A 16,202-nucleotide genomic window follows, 5' to 3' on the forward strand; every position below is an offset into this window, starting at 1 on the left:
AACGATCTTTGTCCACCTCTTTGCCCCATTGAAGGCCTAGACACAACAGGAGGCCTTCAGGAGCGTTGGAGGGGTTCTGGATGTCTTTCCCATCATGCTCCAGGAATAGATGATGAGGCAGATTCCTGATGGGAAATTGACTAAACAGATTTCCCTAATTCTGAGTGAATCATGAATACAGTGTGTGCAATGTACTCTGTATATTAAGCACATACAACACTGCCTTAAAATGGAACAGAACATGATACTAAAGACTGTGTGGGACTAGCACTTAAAGCTAAGATCTGTCAAGCACTTGAGAAGACATCATATATCTACATTTATATCATGACATATCATACCTACACTGTAAAATATTTCGCCGTAACTTTACAGTAAATTACTGGCTACTAGTTGCTTTACTTTCACAGTAATTTTACAGTAATTTACTGTAAACATTTCACAGTAAAATATACATTATATATACATTACAGTAATTGTTTATTTTTACTGTAAAAGTAATGCAACTAGCCAGAAATGTACTGTACATTACAATTTAAGTAACACTGCACATTTGACTTGTTAACTGTGATGTTAGCACACAAACGTTCTTTGGATTTGCTAAATTAAAAGTCAAAGCAAGAACAAAGACAATACTCATCTTTTTTAATTCATTACTCAATACCCAAATACATAACAATTAATGAAGGTTTAAAACACGTCAAATTGATTACTCAATACCCAAATACATAACAATGAATAAAGGTTAAAATCACATCAAATTCATTACTCAATACCCAAATACATAACAATTAATAAAGGTTAAAAACACGTCATATTCTTTACTCAATATCCAAATAACAACGACTAAAAGTTTACAACACATCAATTTACACACATCACTCCAGAACGTAGTCTCTCCTAAATCTACAGGGTATTGTAACTCTGGTCTGTTTTCAGGGCATATAAAATATAAACAAAACAAAAATGCAAAAACAATTACAAATTTACAAAGACCACTCAAAGTCCACAAGCTTTCTCTGGAGTGTGCTCACATTTGCATTTATACCTCCACAGTCCACACGCCTCTTCTTCGAGCCTTGCTCTGGGTTGATGCCCAAGAAGCACCTGTAAACAATAAGCAAAGACAACTTTCAGTTTCACAGATTTAATATTGCGTTGTTCATCCAAGGCACATGCAGTGGTGCCCCTTCCCCAAATCGTACACCAAATAAATTCGTATTGAAGGCCAAGCAAGATTGATATAAGCAACGCATTACCTGCTGACTGCGTAGACATATCATATATGTATACCGTCAGATTTTCTGGCAAATTGTTCGAAGTGTTGGTGAGAAGTACTTCTTTTGTGTACAAAGCACAGGTAAAGAGATGAAGCCATCCACTAGATGGCAATCTATACCGCTGACCCTGGCTAATATGACTGACGCGGCAGGGTCAAAAGAGATAAGCATGTCACATGACCCAGTCAAGGACGTGCTTAAGGTGTTCTGTAATTTGATTGAGAACTTTATGGTCTTTAGTGTCAGTGTGAGGGTGTGTCTGTTTCCTGTCCTTCTAGAAGGATTGAGGCTTCACACTTCATTTACATCAGTTTAATAGTTTTAATGAACTGTAAATAATGGCAACAAAATAGAAAATGGCACCAAATAACTAGTGCAATTACATACAAGCTGTGGTTAGACACAGACCTTCTACAATTGTGGTACCAAATTATACATATGTAAAAAGACTACTGATTAGTCAAATTAATCATAACAGAACAGGTGTGTTGGGTACCCCTGGTGTGCATGTGTATGAGACATGGGGATAAGGTTTTTTGGGGGGGAAATCTGTCCCTCACACTTCTCTGGCACATTTGGGACCTCTGTTCCTCGTCGGCAAGAAGGTGGTGAGTTTTACTCAGAAATGACGAGTAAAAATACCTCTGATCCAGCATTCTCAAGCTCCTTTATCTATAAATACAAGTACTTCCCTTGTGTGAGTCTGACTGGCAGAAATGAAACAGGTCAAACCTTTTGATTGGTTCACAGGCACACACCTGTCTATCTGGTTGGCCCGTATGGTTGATCGGATGAGTGTATCTGCCAGGAACTGTGGGGATGTGTGTTGATGTGTTCTCTGTCCCTGTGCTCTCTGATTAGCTTAAGTATTGGCACTTGGCTAACACACTTGTTCCTCCTGCTCAGGATGTGTATTTACCAGGCTTTACCAGAAGGCTTCTGATAGTGAAACAGAGCTGATGGGGATCTATACACGACTGAGAAAAAAAATCACAGCTCAAAATCCTAGTGTGATAGACAGGCCACTGCTCTACCCTAACCTGAGGCTGAGGTCAACCAGCTTTAGAGAAGCCCTAAGAAAAGTTCAAGGGTAGCTGATCTGTGGACTCAACTCTATGGATCAAGCAGTCATGGAGAGTGCTTGTGCTTTTTTTTTTTCGGAAAATGTTCCTGTTAGGTTTATATGGTGCATATCTATACAAATGTCAAGGTTAAAGAGTCTGAAATAAAGAGCGAAGACTATGTTATCATTTTAGTCATATTTGTAACCAGGCAGGGTAAAACTGATGCCTTTCAGTCACACTAAAGGTTTCATGGGTCAAAGTTGGAGGATCAGATGTAGAGAATCAGAGGACAAAGTGGTTATTGGTAAATTTTCTGACTGCCTAAAGAAAACAAAATAGGAAGTATGGCAAAGAATGACTTTATGTTTATCTACAGCCTGGAAGAAAGTTAGTTTTGAGCTTTGCTGCCAAGCATAGAATCTTAGCCTGCAAACTACAAGGGGTATTTTCTCTCTTTCCATGTCCAGGATGCACTAGGTCTGAGAAAGAGTAGCGCACTAGGTCAGATCAGAGAAGGAACTAAAGCAGCTTTATGTTATCCAATTAGTATCATCACCAGTGATAAACCTTTTAAACAAAGTAAGGCAGCCATATATGCAAACAAGACTTACGTCAGTTGTATGTCCCCTTGTTTTAAGAGTGAAGGGCATCTTAGACATTGCACACATTATATTGAGAAAAGGCACTAATTCTCTAATTCTAATTATTATGGAATGCATCACCCTAAAGGAAATGGCAGATTAGTCAAAAAAGATAACTATCCTTCATCATACTAATGCTAAACAATACATATATATTGTATGAAGGATGGTCAATGTCAAGTATGCCTATGAAAGTCATTTTACCCTCTTGGCCTCTTATGAAGTTGATTCTACAGTTGCATTGTGGATTCTACTGGTTCGATTGTGTCCGTTGTAGTAGGAAAGATCCACTGGGGGCGCATTGCACTCTAGTCCTGAAGTTGAAGGCTCAGTTTGTATCCGTATGACTACGTGCGAGGGTCATAGCTGGAGCTATGCTGGCAAATGAATTGGCATGTTTATGACACCGGATTTTAATTCAAAGAGAAAACGAGAAACGACGAAGGAAATAACCGATTTGCTGGGAACTACGTTTAACGTCGTCGTCGTGGAGTTGTCCACTAGAAACAGAAATTAGATTTTCCTGGAGAACTTTGAGGAAAGTACAAGTAACCGTTGACAGAAGAGAAGACTGTCGTTTTTTCTCAATATTAATACTATGAAAAAAGAACAGATTGAGACATTGGGCTTTATTCCTCAAAAGGATATTGTCTACAATAAACTGCTGCCTTATGCTGACAAATTGGATAATGAATCCAAAGAAATCTTGGCGAAAATTAAAGCTAACTTGGGGCGAGCGGTTCAGCTCAGGGAGTTATGGCCTGGAGCACTGTTTTGGACGAGAAAACTCGCAAAGTAAGTATCGTGTGGTGAGGTGACGATAGCCCCCTTCCCTATTGTTTAATGGCATTTTAATTTGACACCGTTTTATGGTAGCATATAACGTTAGTGTGGTTGAGGTCGAAGTAGCGTACGTTAACTTAGACGTCCACAGTAGCGTCAGGGCCCGATGCCTATAGGTACTTTAGCATAACGTTATCCGGTGGCAGTGAAGACTTAGCAAGTGTAACTAGCTTAACTAGCTATGCTAGTTGATGTTTCATTGACAGACTAACATAATATCTTAACAGCTAAAAACTGCGCAGCAATGTGATTGGATACGCTAGCTACTTAGATAGTTAACTGCCGTTCAAGCTACCTATTTAAAAAAAAATGTTTGTCCAGGGGTTTGATAAATTCACACAGGCCATATCCAGTGAGCTAGCGAGCAAAGCTAGCTTCATGCCAAATAGTATGAGCCATAGACAGTAAAAATGTTTGAACTAACTATACAGCTAAGTAACTAGCTATCTGGAGTTGTAAGGACAGTAACCTGTAAAAGGACAGGATAGTATTTGACTTATCTGACCAGGTAGCGGCACCTTGACAAACTGCCCTGGTTAAAAGGGTATTGTTGTAAGTACTAGCTAGCTAATGCACATCATTCGTTGCTTTGTTGACTTGCTATCACATTGTTATTGTGGATGGGGATATTATGTTCTTGGTAGCTATCTAGGGTCGCAGGCATAGGCTTTAAGAAGCTGTGTGCAACTACTCGGCTTCTTACTGGATTGGGGATTTATCTATTAGTTAGTTAGTTAACTACTAAAGATGCATTTCCGCAAGAAAATGCTTAGTGTGATTTCTCAACAGTAGCAGAGGATCGATTACCTTGCCCAGCAAATTACAGATTATACATCCCTAACTGATGTATTGCTGAATATTGTATTTATAAAACATAGGCATTATAATTAATACAACAAAATGAGTTGACAGTCCTCATTTGTTGTGTGCAATAAGCTACATAACCTACCATGATCAAGGAAAAACATTGATCGTCATTAAGCATTTAGTTCAAGGTTTAAAGCGTTGAAAGACAAATGTTAAGAAATACTACCCATCCTCTATGCTTTAAGTGTAAAGAATGTTACTTGAAATCCTCAACGTTTAATATCACTGACTTTGCTAGTAATATGTAAATAAAGGCAAGACAAAGGGTGTCGTGTCCCCATTGAAATATCTGAACATTTTATAAGCTGTAGGACATTTACCATATAATTCACAGAGCAACCCAAGAAACCCACGTCTTAGAGATTAAGTCTGTTGCTTTGTGATGCAGTATACTTTATGGTATTGGCCCTAGCCTATGCTCTGTATACTTGTTTGTTTTGACATTAATTCCCCCCCAAGAGGTATGTACGCCCCCCCCCCAAAGTTTGTCTGTTTAGATACAATCTTTTTAATATATGAAATATGAGTATGTTGACTACTCTTTCAAATACATTGTATGAAATCCTCTTACGGATTGGAGGTAGGGAGGATCTACTGGGGTTTATTTTAAATGGGGATGAGTGTGGACACATGACCACAATAAACGTACTTTAACCTTCTTTGACAGTAGATGTGACATTGATTCGACAAATGGGAAAATGTACAAGTTTGTTAATATGTGATGCAACGCCTCAGAAGAACAAATTGGCTGTAATGTAATGCAGTGCTGTAAAGAGTTGTTCGCAGTTCAAATGAACCCCAGTAGATCCTCCTTACCTACAATTAGGTAGTAGTCGCCCCTTACGCTGGGCTAATACGCAGTGTAAACCTAATGCTGACATCCAACATGGTTTAGCATTATGCCAATTGGCATGTTCTGAGCAAGGCCACTGGTTATGCTAATTATCTTGGCAGATCTGTCACTTGCTATGTGAACATTTATGAGCTGTCTATTTATTACCAATGAAAATGAAAGTGACAGATAGGTTTAAGTTGTTAACTGACTTGTGCTGCAGTGGGTAAAAGGCACAAATTAAGGTTAGTACCCTGTCTTGGATACTTCCGGCAAAGTTAGGTAACTTTTTGCTGTTGGCCGACACGGCTTAGGCCTACTATCTATGCTAGCTAGTTAGCAACATACCCTATCACCCTGAATTTACACAAGCAAAACATCAGCTGGAATGTAGGCTGTAAAGTATCCAGAGCGCATTGGTTGTTTCTTCATTTAGTTAAAAAATGAGGTTGGTTGAAATGTTAGATGCAATGTAAGCTGTAAAAATGAACTTTAGTGGCCAATGTCGCTAGCCATTGCAACCATCTTTACAAGAAGATGGACGTGTAGGAGTTGGAGCGGAGTTGATATCTCAAAAGTGCTATGAGCAGAGGCGGTGGCAAACAATGAGTGTAATAAAGAAAATAAATAAGTAAAATTTAAGAATAATTTTGTTACATGCAGATCCCTACCTAATTGATAAAGTTAGCATATTTAGAACAAAGAGTTTGCAGAGTGCTGTATGTCATCGTTCTTGGATGTTGTTACATTAAATTAGACCTTAAGTCAGCTAAATTAAACATGGGGATATAGTTAAATTAAGTCTGACCATAGAGTTTGAGAATGGGATGGATAAATAATACTTGAAAAATTACGCTACACTATTATTGTTAAGGGTTGTTGTGAGGTTGACCTATATCTATAGCTAACTTAAATGTCTACCCTGGACAGCTTAATAACTGGCCAGGACTGTTGTGCAAGTATATGGACTAATGTGTGACACATTTCTATTATATCATTAGGTGTGCGCAACTGCTGGCCTGTTCTGTGCTGCCAATTGGCATGTCCTGAGCAAGGTCTAATAGGGAGACACTTGGCCTACTTGTTAAGTCACAGTTTGTCTTTAGTGATTAAGCCTGTACAGACTCACTTGTGTCTGTTGCTTGTGTGTAAGTCATGAAGTGCCTGTTTCTTTTGTGTGCACTCAAATGAATTACATATATCTGCCTTTTTGTGAAGCATATTACCTTCCACAAAAATATATCCTGGTCGCGCTTCACTCAAACTGTGTACACTTCCTTTTTTTTAAGCTAAATCTATTGTTTGTGTAATCTGTGCCTGACACATGAAACCAATTTAGCAGGGGTCGACCTTTCGGAATTCCCAAATTCATCATCACTGGTGCCTTCAGAACACAAGTTCCTCTTAGATCATTGACTGCTCCTCTTCTCTCTGTTGCATTTCTTCTGAAGTGTAACCAACTCGATTATAATGCTGCTTAATTCATTGGCCCCAGCCACATGATCTTTTATTTTTGTGTACCTCTAAAGCGCTGGACAGCTGCTGACTGTTCATCTCCCTGATGATCTTACACAGTTGCCTTATTTCAGGAGAAAAACAACATGTGGAAGCGGATGAGGAAGTGAAACAAGCTGTTTGATTCAGCTGTCAGCACAAACCCATGACTGGTTATCTGTTCTGTTGTGTTATGACTGTTCTTCTTGCTCCTTCAGTTACTTGCGGCTTTATGGCCGGAGGTTCAGCAAGGAGGATCATGTGCTGTTCATCCAGCTACTTTACGAGCTGGTCAACCTGCCACACCTGGAGGTTAGCATGATGCTGAGCTTCGCCAGGCCTCTCATCAGCCTCCTGAAGTAAGCAAGCCATATCTCTTGCTGAACTTGGTACAGACACATTAAGATGCACATAATCACACTTTAAACACAGATGCATACATGCTAAATCCCTCATTGTTCTGAGTGATGCTTCTGTTTACAGGAAGAAAGAGCTTCTGTCTAGGGATGACCTGGAGTTGCCCTGGCGACCCCTCTATGACCTTTATGAGAAGATTCTTTACTCTAAAACTGAGCACCTGGGCCTCAACTGGTTCCCCAAGTAAGTCCGTCTGTTCTAATCAATTCACCCCTCTTCCACCATGGACACTGTTGTCCTCCCACCCACCACCCTAGATACCCCCTTCTGCCTCACAGGCCTGCCCTCAGGCCCCCTTTTTCTTTCAGCGGAACATCAAATGCCTCTTTAGACCTATTTGCCACGGCATCTCATGACAACTCCCTCACTCTCTGGCATAGTTTAAGTAGGACGGTGGGTGCAGTCCAAGAGGGAGTCATGGAATAAAGTCAACACCACCATTGCATGTGTAGTGGAAAACAGTAGGTCTTCGTCTTCAAGTTCAAAGTCTGCCGCTTCCTACTGCTCTGTGTATTCTCCTTGTGAACCGAGGTGTCTCGTCCTCACACTGGTGAAGTCTTCAGCGTAAAAGACTAATGTTTGCGTAAAACTTGGCAGTGTGTGGACTGTTGTAGTGTTGGCTTATGCGTCTCTCCTTCTCCCACATTCAGTTCTCGCAGTGGAGGCGGTAAACAAAAAGTGCTAAATTTTATTCGCAAGCGGTAAGCTCAGCAAGTGGTTTCTTCTCTTAATACATGTTGTGCTGTACCTCTTCATGGGCAACTTCTACTGGTGTTAATTGCATGCTACCAAAATAAAAAGGAAAAAATCACTTAAGAAATGCTCTCGTCAGTCCTCCTGATGGCTGTCTTGTTCAACAGAGCTTAGCCCAATAACCAGTTCACGGCTTCCCTCTCACAGGAGAGATGGTGCTTTTCTTTATGCTGTTAAGTAGTTCCATCTTGTCCTTGTCTGTCAAACACGATTCCTGGTGGGTCAGTTGTATATTCCCTCACACTCTTCCCTCTACCAAAGCTCTTTCCTGCACGGCATAGCCAATCAAGTCTTGTACCTGGAATGCAATGAAGACGAAAAACAAATCATTTGATTCCTTTTGAAACAACAACAACAACAGAAAAAGAATCAGGGTCAGGTTTCAATCTTTTAGATATCGGGCTGACGGCCTGACCTCCAATACATCTCCGCCAGGAATGGGATTTTGACGCCTTCTAAACTGATCCCTTTTTGCTAATGTCTTTCTCTCTTTCTCTTTATCTCTCTGCTGTGCTGTGGGAAAGGGTCAGGGCTCCTCATGGCTCTCAGACAGACAGTCAGTGGGAGCGGGGCGCACCATGCCTGCTGTGCTGAGGTGGTCAGAGCAGCAGCCCGTGCTGTGGCCTGCCTGCCTGCAGACATGTGGGCCACCCTGGCCTGCCTCTGCCTCTCTAAACTAAAGGTCACGCGTCTGTGCCTGTTTTTCCCCCTCTGGTGTCTGGTGTCGGGCAGACTATTTAAAAACTACCTCCCCCATCCTCCCTCCTTTTCAAAACATGCTGGCATTACTGTATACATGCAGTGTGTGCTGGTGTGAGCAGCAGACATGTGTGTGTATGTGTGAGTGTGTGTGGTGAGGGACGGGGGTTAGGGTTGAAAATACAGCTGCTCCCTATTGGAGAGAAAGAAAAAGAGAAAGAAGGGATAACGTAAGGGGGGTGGGTGAGGGGTATTTCCTTTATGAAACGTCATGTTTGCTGACTCATTCAGATCAGGAGCTCAGATCTCTGTCTGCTGGCAGAAGTTCCCACAATGCTCATTCATAAATACCTTGCCCTGACTGGCACTTTAAGCCCTAGGTGGATTCTGTCAGACGTTTAGCCCCGAAAGCAATTTGAACTATTAAGAACTATTAAGTCTCACACTGTGTGCTGCTGCCCTCCTTCAGTGTCCAAAGTCTGCTCCCTGTGAAGCAAATCTATATCGCCTCTCCAGCTCCCAGCCTTAATGAGAGTATTGGGGCTTTGGAAGTAAAGCACTGTTATTGAATCCAGGGTCAGTCACATACATCATTCTGGGGGTTGGTGATTGGGTGAAGGGACTGACGTCAGGTCAGGGGTGGTTAGTGCAGGGTATGTGAGCTGGCATGCTGCGTCCCTCCCCTTCCTGCCGTGGTGCTGGATGCACCTCAGAGGGCTGTTTCATGCGGGGGGTGGGCCTTTTAATTTGGCTTTGCACGTGGTCTAATCGCATCCTTCGTCTACCTCATCCCACTGACCACCTCAGCATTTCTCTCACTCTACAGACAAACACACAGGCACTATACACCCATTGCCACTGTTACCTCATCCCTTTCTCTTTCTCCCTCCCTCCCTCTTCTCTCCGTCTCTCTCTCTTTCTCCCCTAGCTCGGTAGAGAATGTTTTGAAGACCCTGGTGAAGAGCTGTCGGCTGTAAGTATAGTCTTGTCTCTTTACACATGTAGACGTCAGATCAACCCAGAGCCAAACCCTCATCCCCTTGATGCAGTTACGGCACTGTATATATTTGACCCCTTTAAAGAAAAGGTTCCCACACTGGCTAATCGTATTGGCAGCGTAATCAGGCCATTGTTGGGCAGCAGGTCGTGGAGGCTTCCGCTGTGAGAGGATTAAGCTGCTCTAACTATAAGACTGTCTTTTGTTGTGGGAAAGGAAAGACTATGGAGAGGCTGTAGTGTGATATGTTGTTAAATGGCTCTTGTGGAAGAAAACTCCCCAGGTGGTTCTTACTTAACAAGAATAAAGACAAAAGTCCGAAGAGCTTTGGTAACAAGTGAAAATAGAGGAAAGTAAGAGATAATGTTTCACCGCTAGTTTGTTAGCTTACCAAATGTGTCAGCATTAGTATGTGACATTCATTTCTCAGAACATATTCAACAACTTTATTTTTTTAAACTGGCCCTGATTTAGCTTCTTTGTGAAAGCACACTGATCCGTATATATGTTAGGGCTCGAGACAAACTTTTTGGCTTAGGAGCACTGTGCTCCTAACCAAGAAAAGTTGGGAGCACCAGCAAATGTCTAGGCGCACCATTGTAAAAGTCGTGCTGGAAAACCGTTATTCTGTCACGTCTGGGTTTATAAAATACCTTAAAGTCCTCAGAGTGACAGTAATTTTTCAAGGTAGCAGATTGCAGCCTTGAAGCTGCCTATTACCTTAAAATATGTGCGCCAGCTCCCTCCGGCAACTGCAAATTGTAAACAAAGATGAACACACTCCGTTTACCGATGTGTCGTGTTTTTTTTTTTTTTTTAAGTTGCAGAGAAATAGGCACTGTACTATCCGATAACACCGTTATTGTAACCAGCAATAATGGTTGATGTGATTTTTGAGGCGTCAGTCAGCCAACTTTCTAACACTAGCACATTAGCCTAACGTTCTTTCAGCTTACCAACGTCACATTTTATAGTACATACATGCTATCTTAAAAGACCGCTCAAATTCACCCGTAAAAATATCTAGTGTCAGACATCTTCTTAGCTAGACATCAAGGTAGTGAGACGGTTATCTTACTTTTAAGAGTTAGGGCAAGAGATGTTAACGGAGAACAAATCAAATGCACAGAGTGCGTTAGAGTTGTGTCTGCACCGCATAGCAATACAACTAACTTGTTCAACCACCTGAGATTTCACCGCAAACCACAGTATGATGAATGCATTAAGGCTGAAGCTAACTTTACCTCACTGAATCACCGTCCATATCCAATGTCAACCCAGAAAACCATAACAGCGACCCTGCATAGCGCGACAGGGTATTTCAAGTCGCCCCGCCAAAATTCCAGTCGCATATCCGACCAGATCAGTCGCAGTCACAAGCCCTGATATGTCTGGACTATGATTAAGTTCTATTTCTTTCTCTAATGACTGGGCATGTGCGGCTGCTTCTGGCAGGTATTTCCCTGTGTCTGCCACCCAGGAGATGCTGGACGAGTGGCGCCCGCTGATGTGCCCGCTGGATGTGTCCATGCAGAAGGCTATCAGCTACTTTGAGCTCTTTCTGCCCACCATCATGACCCCTGAGGAGCAGGACCAGGGCTTCAGGTGAGCTGCTCTGTCCCCTCCTAACCCTAACCCACCATCATGACCCCTAGGAGCAGGAGCAGGGCTTCAGGTGAGCTGCTCTGTCCCCTCCGCAGGTGGACCCCCACAGGCCCCTCCATCTGAAACAGCCCTGTTGAGTTACAGCAGTGCACACACTACAAAACAGACAGTATTGCAATATTTATTGATTCATTTTATATTATGATTCAAATTTTACTTTGGTATACACGTCTATTCTGACATCATTGCTTCTGAAGTCCACAATATGGCAAGATGGCTCCAGAGACTCCCAGTATACGACACGTAATACATGGGAGAAATAAATCACAATGTAGCGCAGAATCTAATTGCAATGCTTGCTGTTTTCTAAAATAAATTAAAAAATCACAGAAATATCCTATCGTGACCCAGATGCTGTGATTGTATTGCATCGTTGCCTTTTTGGCAATTCCCTCCTCTAGACACTTGCCCCTGTCATTATAAAATTGTGATCTTTGTATATTTTGAATGTAGACAAATTTCATATATCCCTGTCAAATTACATCTAAGTGGCAATATAAGGATTACAAAACACACACACACACACACACACACACACACACACACACTGTTCTAAGGCACTTGTGTGTGTTTTTGGTCCTTCAGGTTGTGGTTTGATGAGATGATGAGTCTGTGGGTGGCCGTGCAGAACCTGCCCTGCTGGGAGGGGGTGAGTATCCTCCACATCGCCATTCAGACCTCCTCCATTTCTCCTTCAAACGGTCACTTATTCCATCCACTGAGCATGTCTTTTCTTCCGCTCATTTACTTGTATCCTGTAGTTATTTGTCGTCATGAAGGTCATTTGGTCTTTTTCTGTGAGGTAGTAGATTTGATCTATGCATTCAATATGGATCTTTTGCATTCTTGATTATCCACATGCTATACCCCAAAAGCGTGTTCAAAAATGCATCCTTTTGTGAGATCCCCCTAACCTCTAACCGTCCTCTTCTCTTTCAGAGCCTGATCAATCTGTTTGCCCGTCTGGGGAATGACAACATAGGCTATGTCTACTGGGATCCATATATTCCTAAGGTGAGTTTAGTGTCTGTTTGTGTGGACCAGAGTTAGTTGGTTTGGTGTTGGGCTGTGTTCTCAGACCTGGGGTGTCCTCTTTCTGCAGATTTTCACACGCATCCTGCGCAGCTTCAATCTGCCGGTGGGGACCAGTCAGATGGTGGTGCCGCGGTACCTGTCCAACTCTTATGACGTGGGGCACGTGGTGCTCTGGATCTCCTCCCTGCTGGTGAACACCTGCTTCCCTCATTTAGAGCTGCTGGTTCTCTCTCTTGTGTGTAGGGTACAGGATGGCCAGCAGAGATGGTTTAGCTTTGGAGAATATTTCATTGATGGTTTAGCTATGGAAATGATTTCATTGTATTGTATTATATCAGTATTATACTTCATTGCTCTTGCTAGTACATGTAGCAACACTTTCAGATCAGGCCTGTATTGTTTTTGCTCCTGTCAACTGTCAACACTACATTCCACACAAATTGAAACTGGGAAGAATGTGACCGCTAACTCATACAGTAGTACATATTTGGTGTTTGGCATTATATGGATCCACTAGTGAAAGAGTTGATGTTTTGGCTACATAATATAAAAAATGATGAGGCTTCAGGCGTCCATGTTTTTCTCAGCAAATGCCAGTGTCCATATTTGTCTCAGAGAATGCATTATGAGCTAATGTGCTAATAGACAGGTCCCAGTGCTCTGTTTGTGCGAGTCAGGCTGGCAGGATGTGTTGTGCTACATTTGACTTTCCATGTGTGCAGGGTGGACCCGGCAACCCGGCTCAGAAGCAGCTGAACGGACTGTTCAACAGCATTGCCTCTTTCTACCACCCCTCCAACAATGGCCGCTGGCTGGTAGGTGCTCCCCAAACATTTCCTCCAAAATGGACCCTCCCTTCACAGCAAAGCAGTTATCTGGTCTCCGACGCTGAAGATAAGAGGGGGGCCCTGTAAAAGTAAACAGGATTGAAATGAGGCCAAAAGTGGCTTTTGAAGTGAACCTCCCTCCCCTCCCCTCCTGCAGGTTCTGTTTTGTCAGTGTCTATTTGCTCTCTCCAAAGGGTCCCAGTTGCTGTGTGTGTGTGTGTGTGTGTGTGTGTGTGTGTGTGTGTGTGTGTGTGTGTGCTCACACAGGATGCTCACACAGAGCAGATGTTCCAGTGACAGGGCCAACACTTACATAAAGCACATACCTACTCAGAATCCTTCCCCTAGGCACTCTTCTGCTTCTTTCTCTCTCTGTCTCACACTGTCACTGTCACTGTCTCTCACACACACACACACACACACACACACACATGCACTCACACACAAACACACGCACCTGCACACATGCGCATGCACATGCACTTGTGCATGCACACACACACACACACACACACACACACACACACACACGCACACACACACGCACTCGCACACACACACGTGCACATGCACACATGCACACATGCACATGCACTTGTGCATGAACACACACACACACACACACACACACACACTGTGCATGCTAACACATCCATGCGTCTAGAACTAGTCAACAGTGAGCTATTGGATAATCTTGCCAGAAGGGGTAGTTTTATGGCAGTGAAGGTAAAGAATGCATGTGTCAGTGTTAGCCATTGTTGTGTGTGTGTGTGTGTGTGTGTGTGTGTCTGTGTGTGTGTGTGTGTGTGTGTGTGTGTGTGTGTGTGTGTGTGTGTGTGTGTGTGTGTGTGTGTTCAACCCTATAATATTGACATTTGTGATCTAGGCTTTTGTGTTTGAACATGAAGGAGTGATTGAGTGTCTTGGCTCCTACTTCATGCGTGTCTCATCCCCACCTTCCTCCCCCTGCACCCCTCCAGATGAAGCTCATGAAGCTGCTCCAGCGTCTGCCGGCCAGCGTGGTGCGGCGACTTCACCGCGAGCGCTACAAGAAGCCCTGCTGGATCGCCGAGGTGCCACCCACGCACCGGCTCACAGAGGAGGACATCACTGCCTTCGTGGAGAGCATGAAGCAGCCGGTGCTGCTGGCCATGTTCAGCAAGACGGGCAGCATGGACGCTGCACAGGCCCTGCAGAACCTCGCCCTCATGAGGCCCGAGCTGGTTATCCCCCCGGTGCTGGAGAAGTGAGCGCGTGTGTGTGTGTGTGTGTATGTGTACACCTCTGTGTGGGTTGTCTGTGTGTATGTGTGCCTCTGTGTTTGGTTGTCTATATGTATGTGTGCCTATATGTGTGGTTGTCTGTGTGTATGTGTGCCTCTGATCTATAATAGTGTCATTTGTAAGAGATCAGTGGTGTGAGCACATGTTTGTATGAGTGGAACTTTCATGTGAAAGAAGTGAAAGGGAAAGGTGGAAACGATGTTTTTTTTTATAAATACCTGGACATGCACTAATTATCTTGAACTAGCTGGGAGAGTTATGAATTATGTGTATGATCTCTCCCGAGGTCTTGTATGGTTTATTTCAGTACTTCCGCCTGGAGGTTTAGACAACCACAGATGATCCCATCTATCGGCTCTTCAGTACATTTGGTGTGCCTTTTCACTTCCTCAGGACAAGCTGAGAAAAGCTAGACGTTGGCGTTAGTTAAGTGTAGAGAAAGCCCAACTGTGAGTCAGGTGTTACAGCACCAACATCAGTGACACGGGGTGTTTATTGCTCTGGAAACCCCCAACCAGCCGGCACTGCCATCACAAGCGTGAAACGCCACAAACATCTTTAGGCATATCACTCCCAGGTCTTTTGGGCTAAGCCACATCAGTGTAATGATTCACAACTGCATCTAATTGACCATGTGAATTGCTTGCCATCTTGTGATTATTTTCCTGATCGTAAATAAATGTGGCCCCTTGTAGGACGTACCCAGCCATGGAGACTCTGACCGAGCCTCACCAGCTGACCGCCACTCTCAGCTGCATGATCGGCATGGCACGCAGCCTTCTCTGTGCCGGACGCCATTACCCAGAGGGCCCGGCACACGTGCTGCCCCTGCTCATGCGCGCGCTGCCCGGGGTCGACCCCAATGACTTCAGCAAGTGCATGGTGGGTAACATTCAGCATTCAGCCAATTATGTTTAACAAGCGTAATGTTTTTTAGTTATCTACACTAACGATACTTTTTGAAGAAAGATTTTTGTTAAGTTAATTGTTCGTGTGGTACTAAAAAAAGTTGAACTAGCTCGTCAGCATCAGACCAGGATTTCATAAAATACGGAGTAGCTTCTCCACTATTTCCATAGTATTTCTGAACATCTGTCAATCATGTAAATAAATGCTAATCAATCACAGGAATAATTCAAAACTGCACCTCCTAACTTTTCCTCCCTCCACTCCTCTCGTTTGTACAGATTACATTTCAGTTCATTGCTACCTTCACCACCCTGGTGCCTCTGGTGGACTGCTCGTCTTTTCTGCATGAGAGAAATGACCTAACAGAGGTGAGTTGGCTTCACACACACACACACACACACACACACACACACACACACACACACACACACACACAGGTCCACACATGTTAATTGTTGATGTTAATGTCTGAGTGTTGTCTAATATTTCTCTATTTGCATCTTTATCACTCTTTGACAGAGGGAGAGAGAGTTGTGCTCTGCCTCTGCTGAGTTTGAAGACTTCGTGCTGCAGTTCATGGACCGGTACGTGCTAGC

At 43.2% G+C, this 16,202-nt stretch overlaps 1 protein-coding gene across 3 annotated transcripts in view; it reads left to right on the forward strand.

Moving 5' to 3' along the window:
* The first annotated feature begins 3,337 nt into the window (after positions 1 to 3,337).
* psme4b (proteasome activator subunit 4b) overlaps positions 3,338 to 16,202 on the forward strand; it is a 32,996-nt gene continuing 20,131 nt past the window's right edge. Inside the window, exons 1-14 of one of the 3 annotated variants that reach the window (XM_080851599.1) lie at positions 3,338 to 3,780; positions 7,240 to 7,380; positions 7,505 to 7,621; positions 8,089 to 8,139; positions 9,819 to 9,863; positions 11,343 to 11,492; positions 12,138 to 12,201; positions 12,492 to 12,566; positions 12,655 to 12,777; positions 13,310 to 13,402; positions 14,395 to 14,660; positions 15,393 to 15,579; positions 15,885 to 15,974; positions 16,126 to 16,190. In XM_080851599.1, the coding sequence (XP_080707725.1) occupies positions 3,584 to 3,780; positions 7,240 to 7,380; positions 7,505 to 7,621; positions 8,089 to 8,139; positions 9,819 to 9,863; positions 11,343 to 11,492; positions 12,138 to 12,201; positions 12,492 to 12,566; positions 12,655 to 12,777; positions 13,310 to 13,402; positions 14,395 to 14,660; positions 15,393 to 15,579; positions 15,885 to 15,974; positions 16,126 to 16,190 (1,664 nt within the window). In that variant the 5' untranslated portion in view covers positions 3,338 to 3,583. The remainder of the gene's footprint in view (positions 3,781 to 7,239; positions 7,381 to 7,504; positions 7,622 to 8,088; positions 8,140 to 9,818; positions 9,864 to 11,342; positions 11,493 to 12,137; positions 12,202 to 12,491; positions 12,567 to 12,654; positions 12,778 to 13,309; positions 13,403 to 14,394; positions 14,661 to 15,392; positions 15,580 to 15,884; positions 15,975 to 16,125; positions 16,191 to 16,202) is intronic. The other 2 variants (XM_080851600.1, XM_080851601.1) reach the window with 2 other exon arrangements.

The sequence above is a fragment of the Sprattus sprattus genome (assembly GCF_963457725.1).
Source record: "Sprattus sprattus genome assembly, chromosome: 14".
Lineage (NCBI taxonomy): Eukaryota > Metazoa > Chordata > Actinopteri > Clupeiformes > Clupeidae > Sprattus > Sprattus sprattus.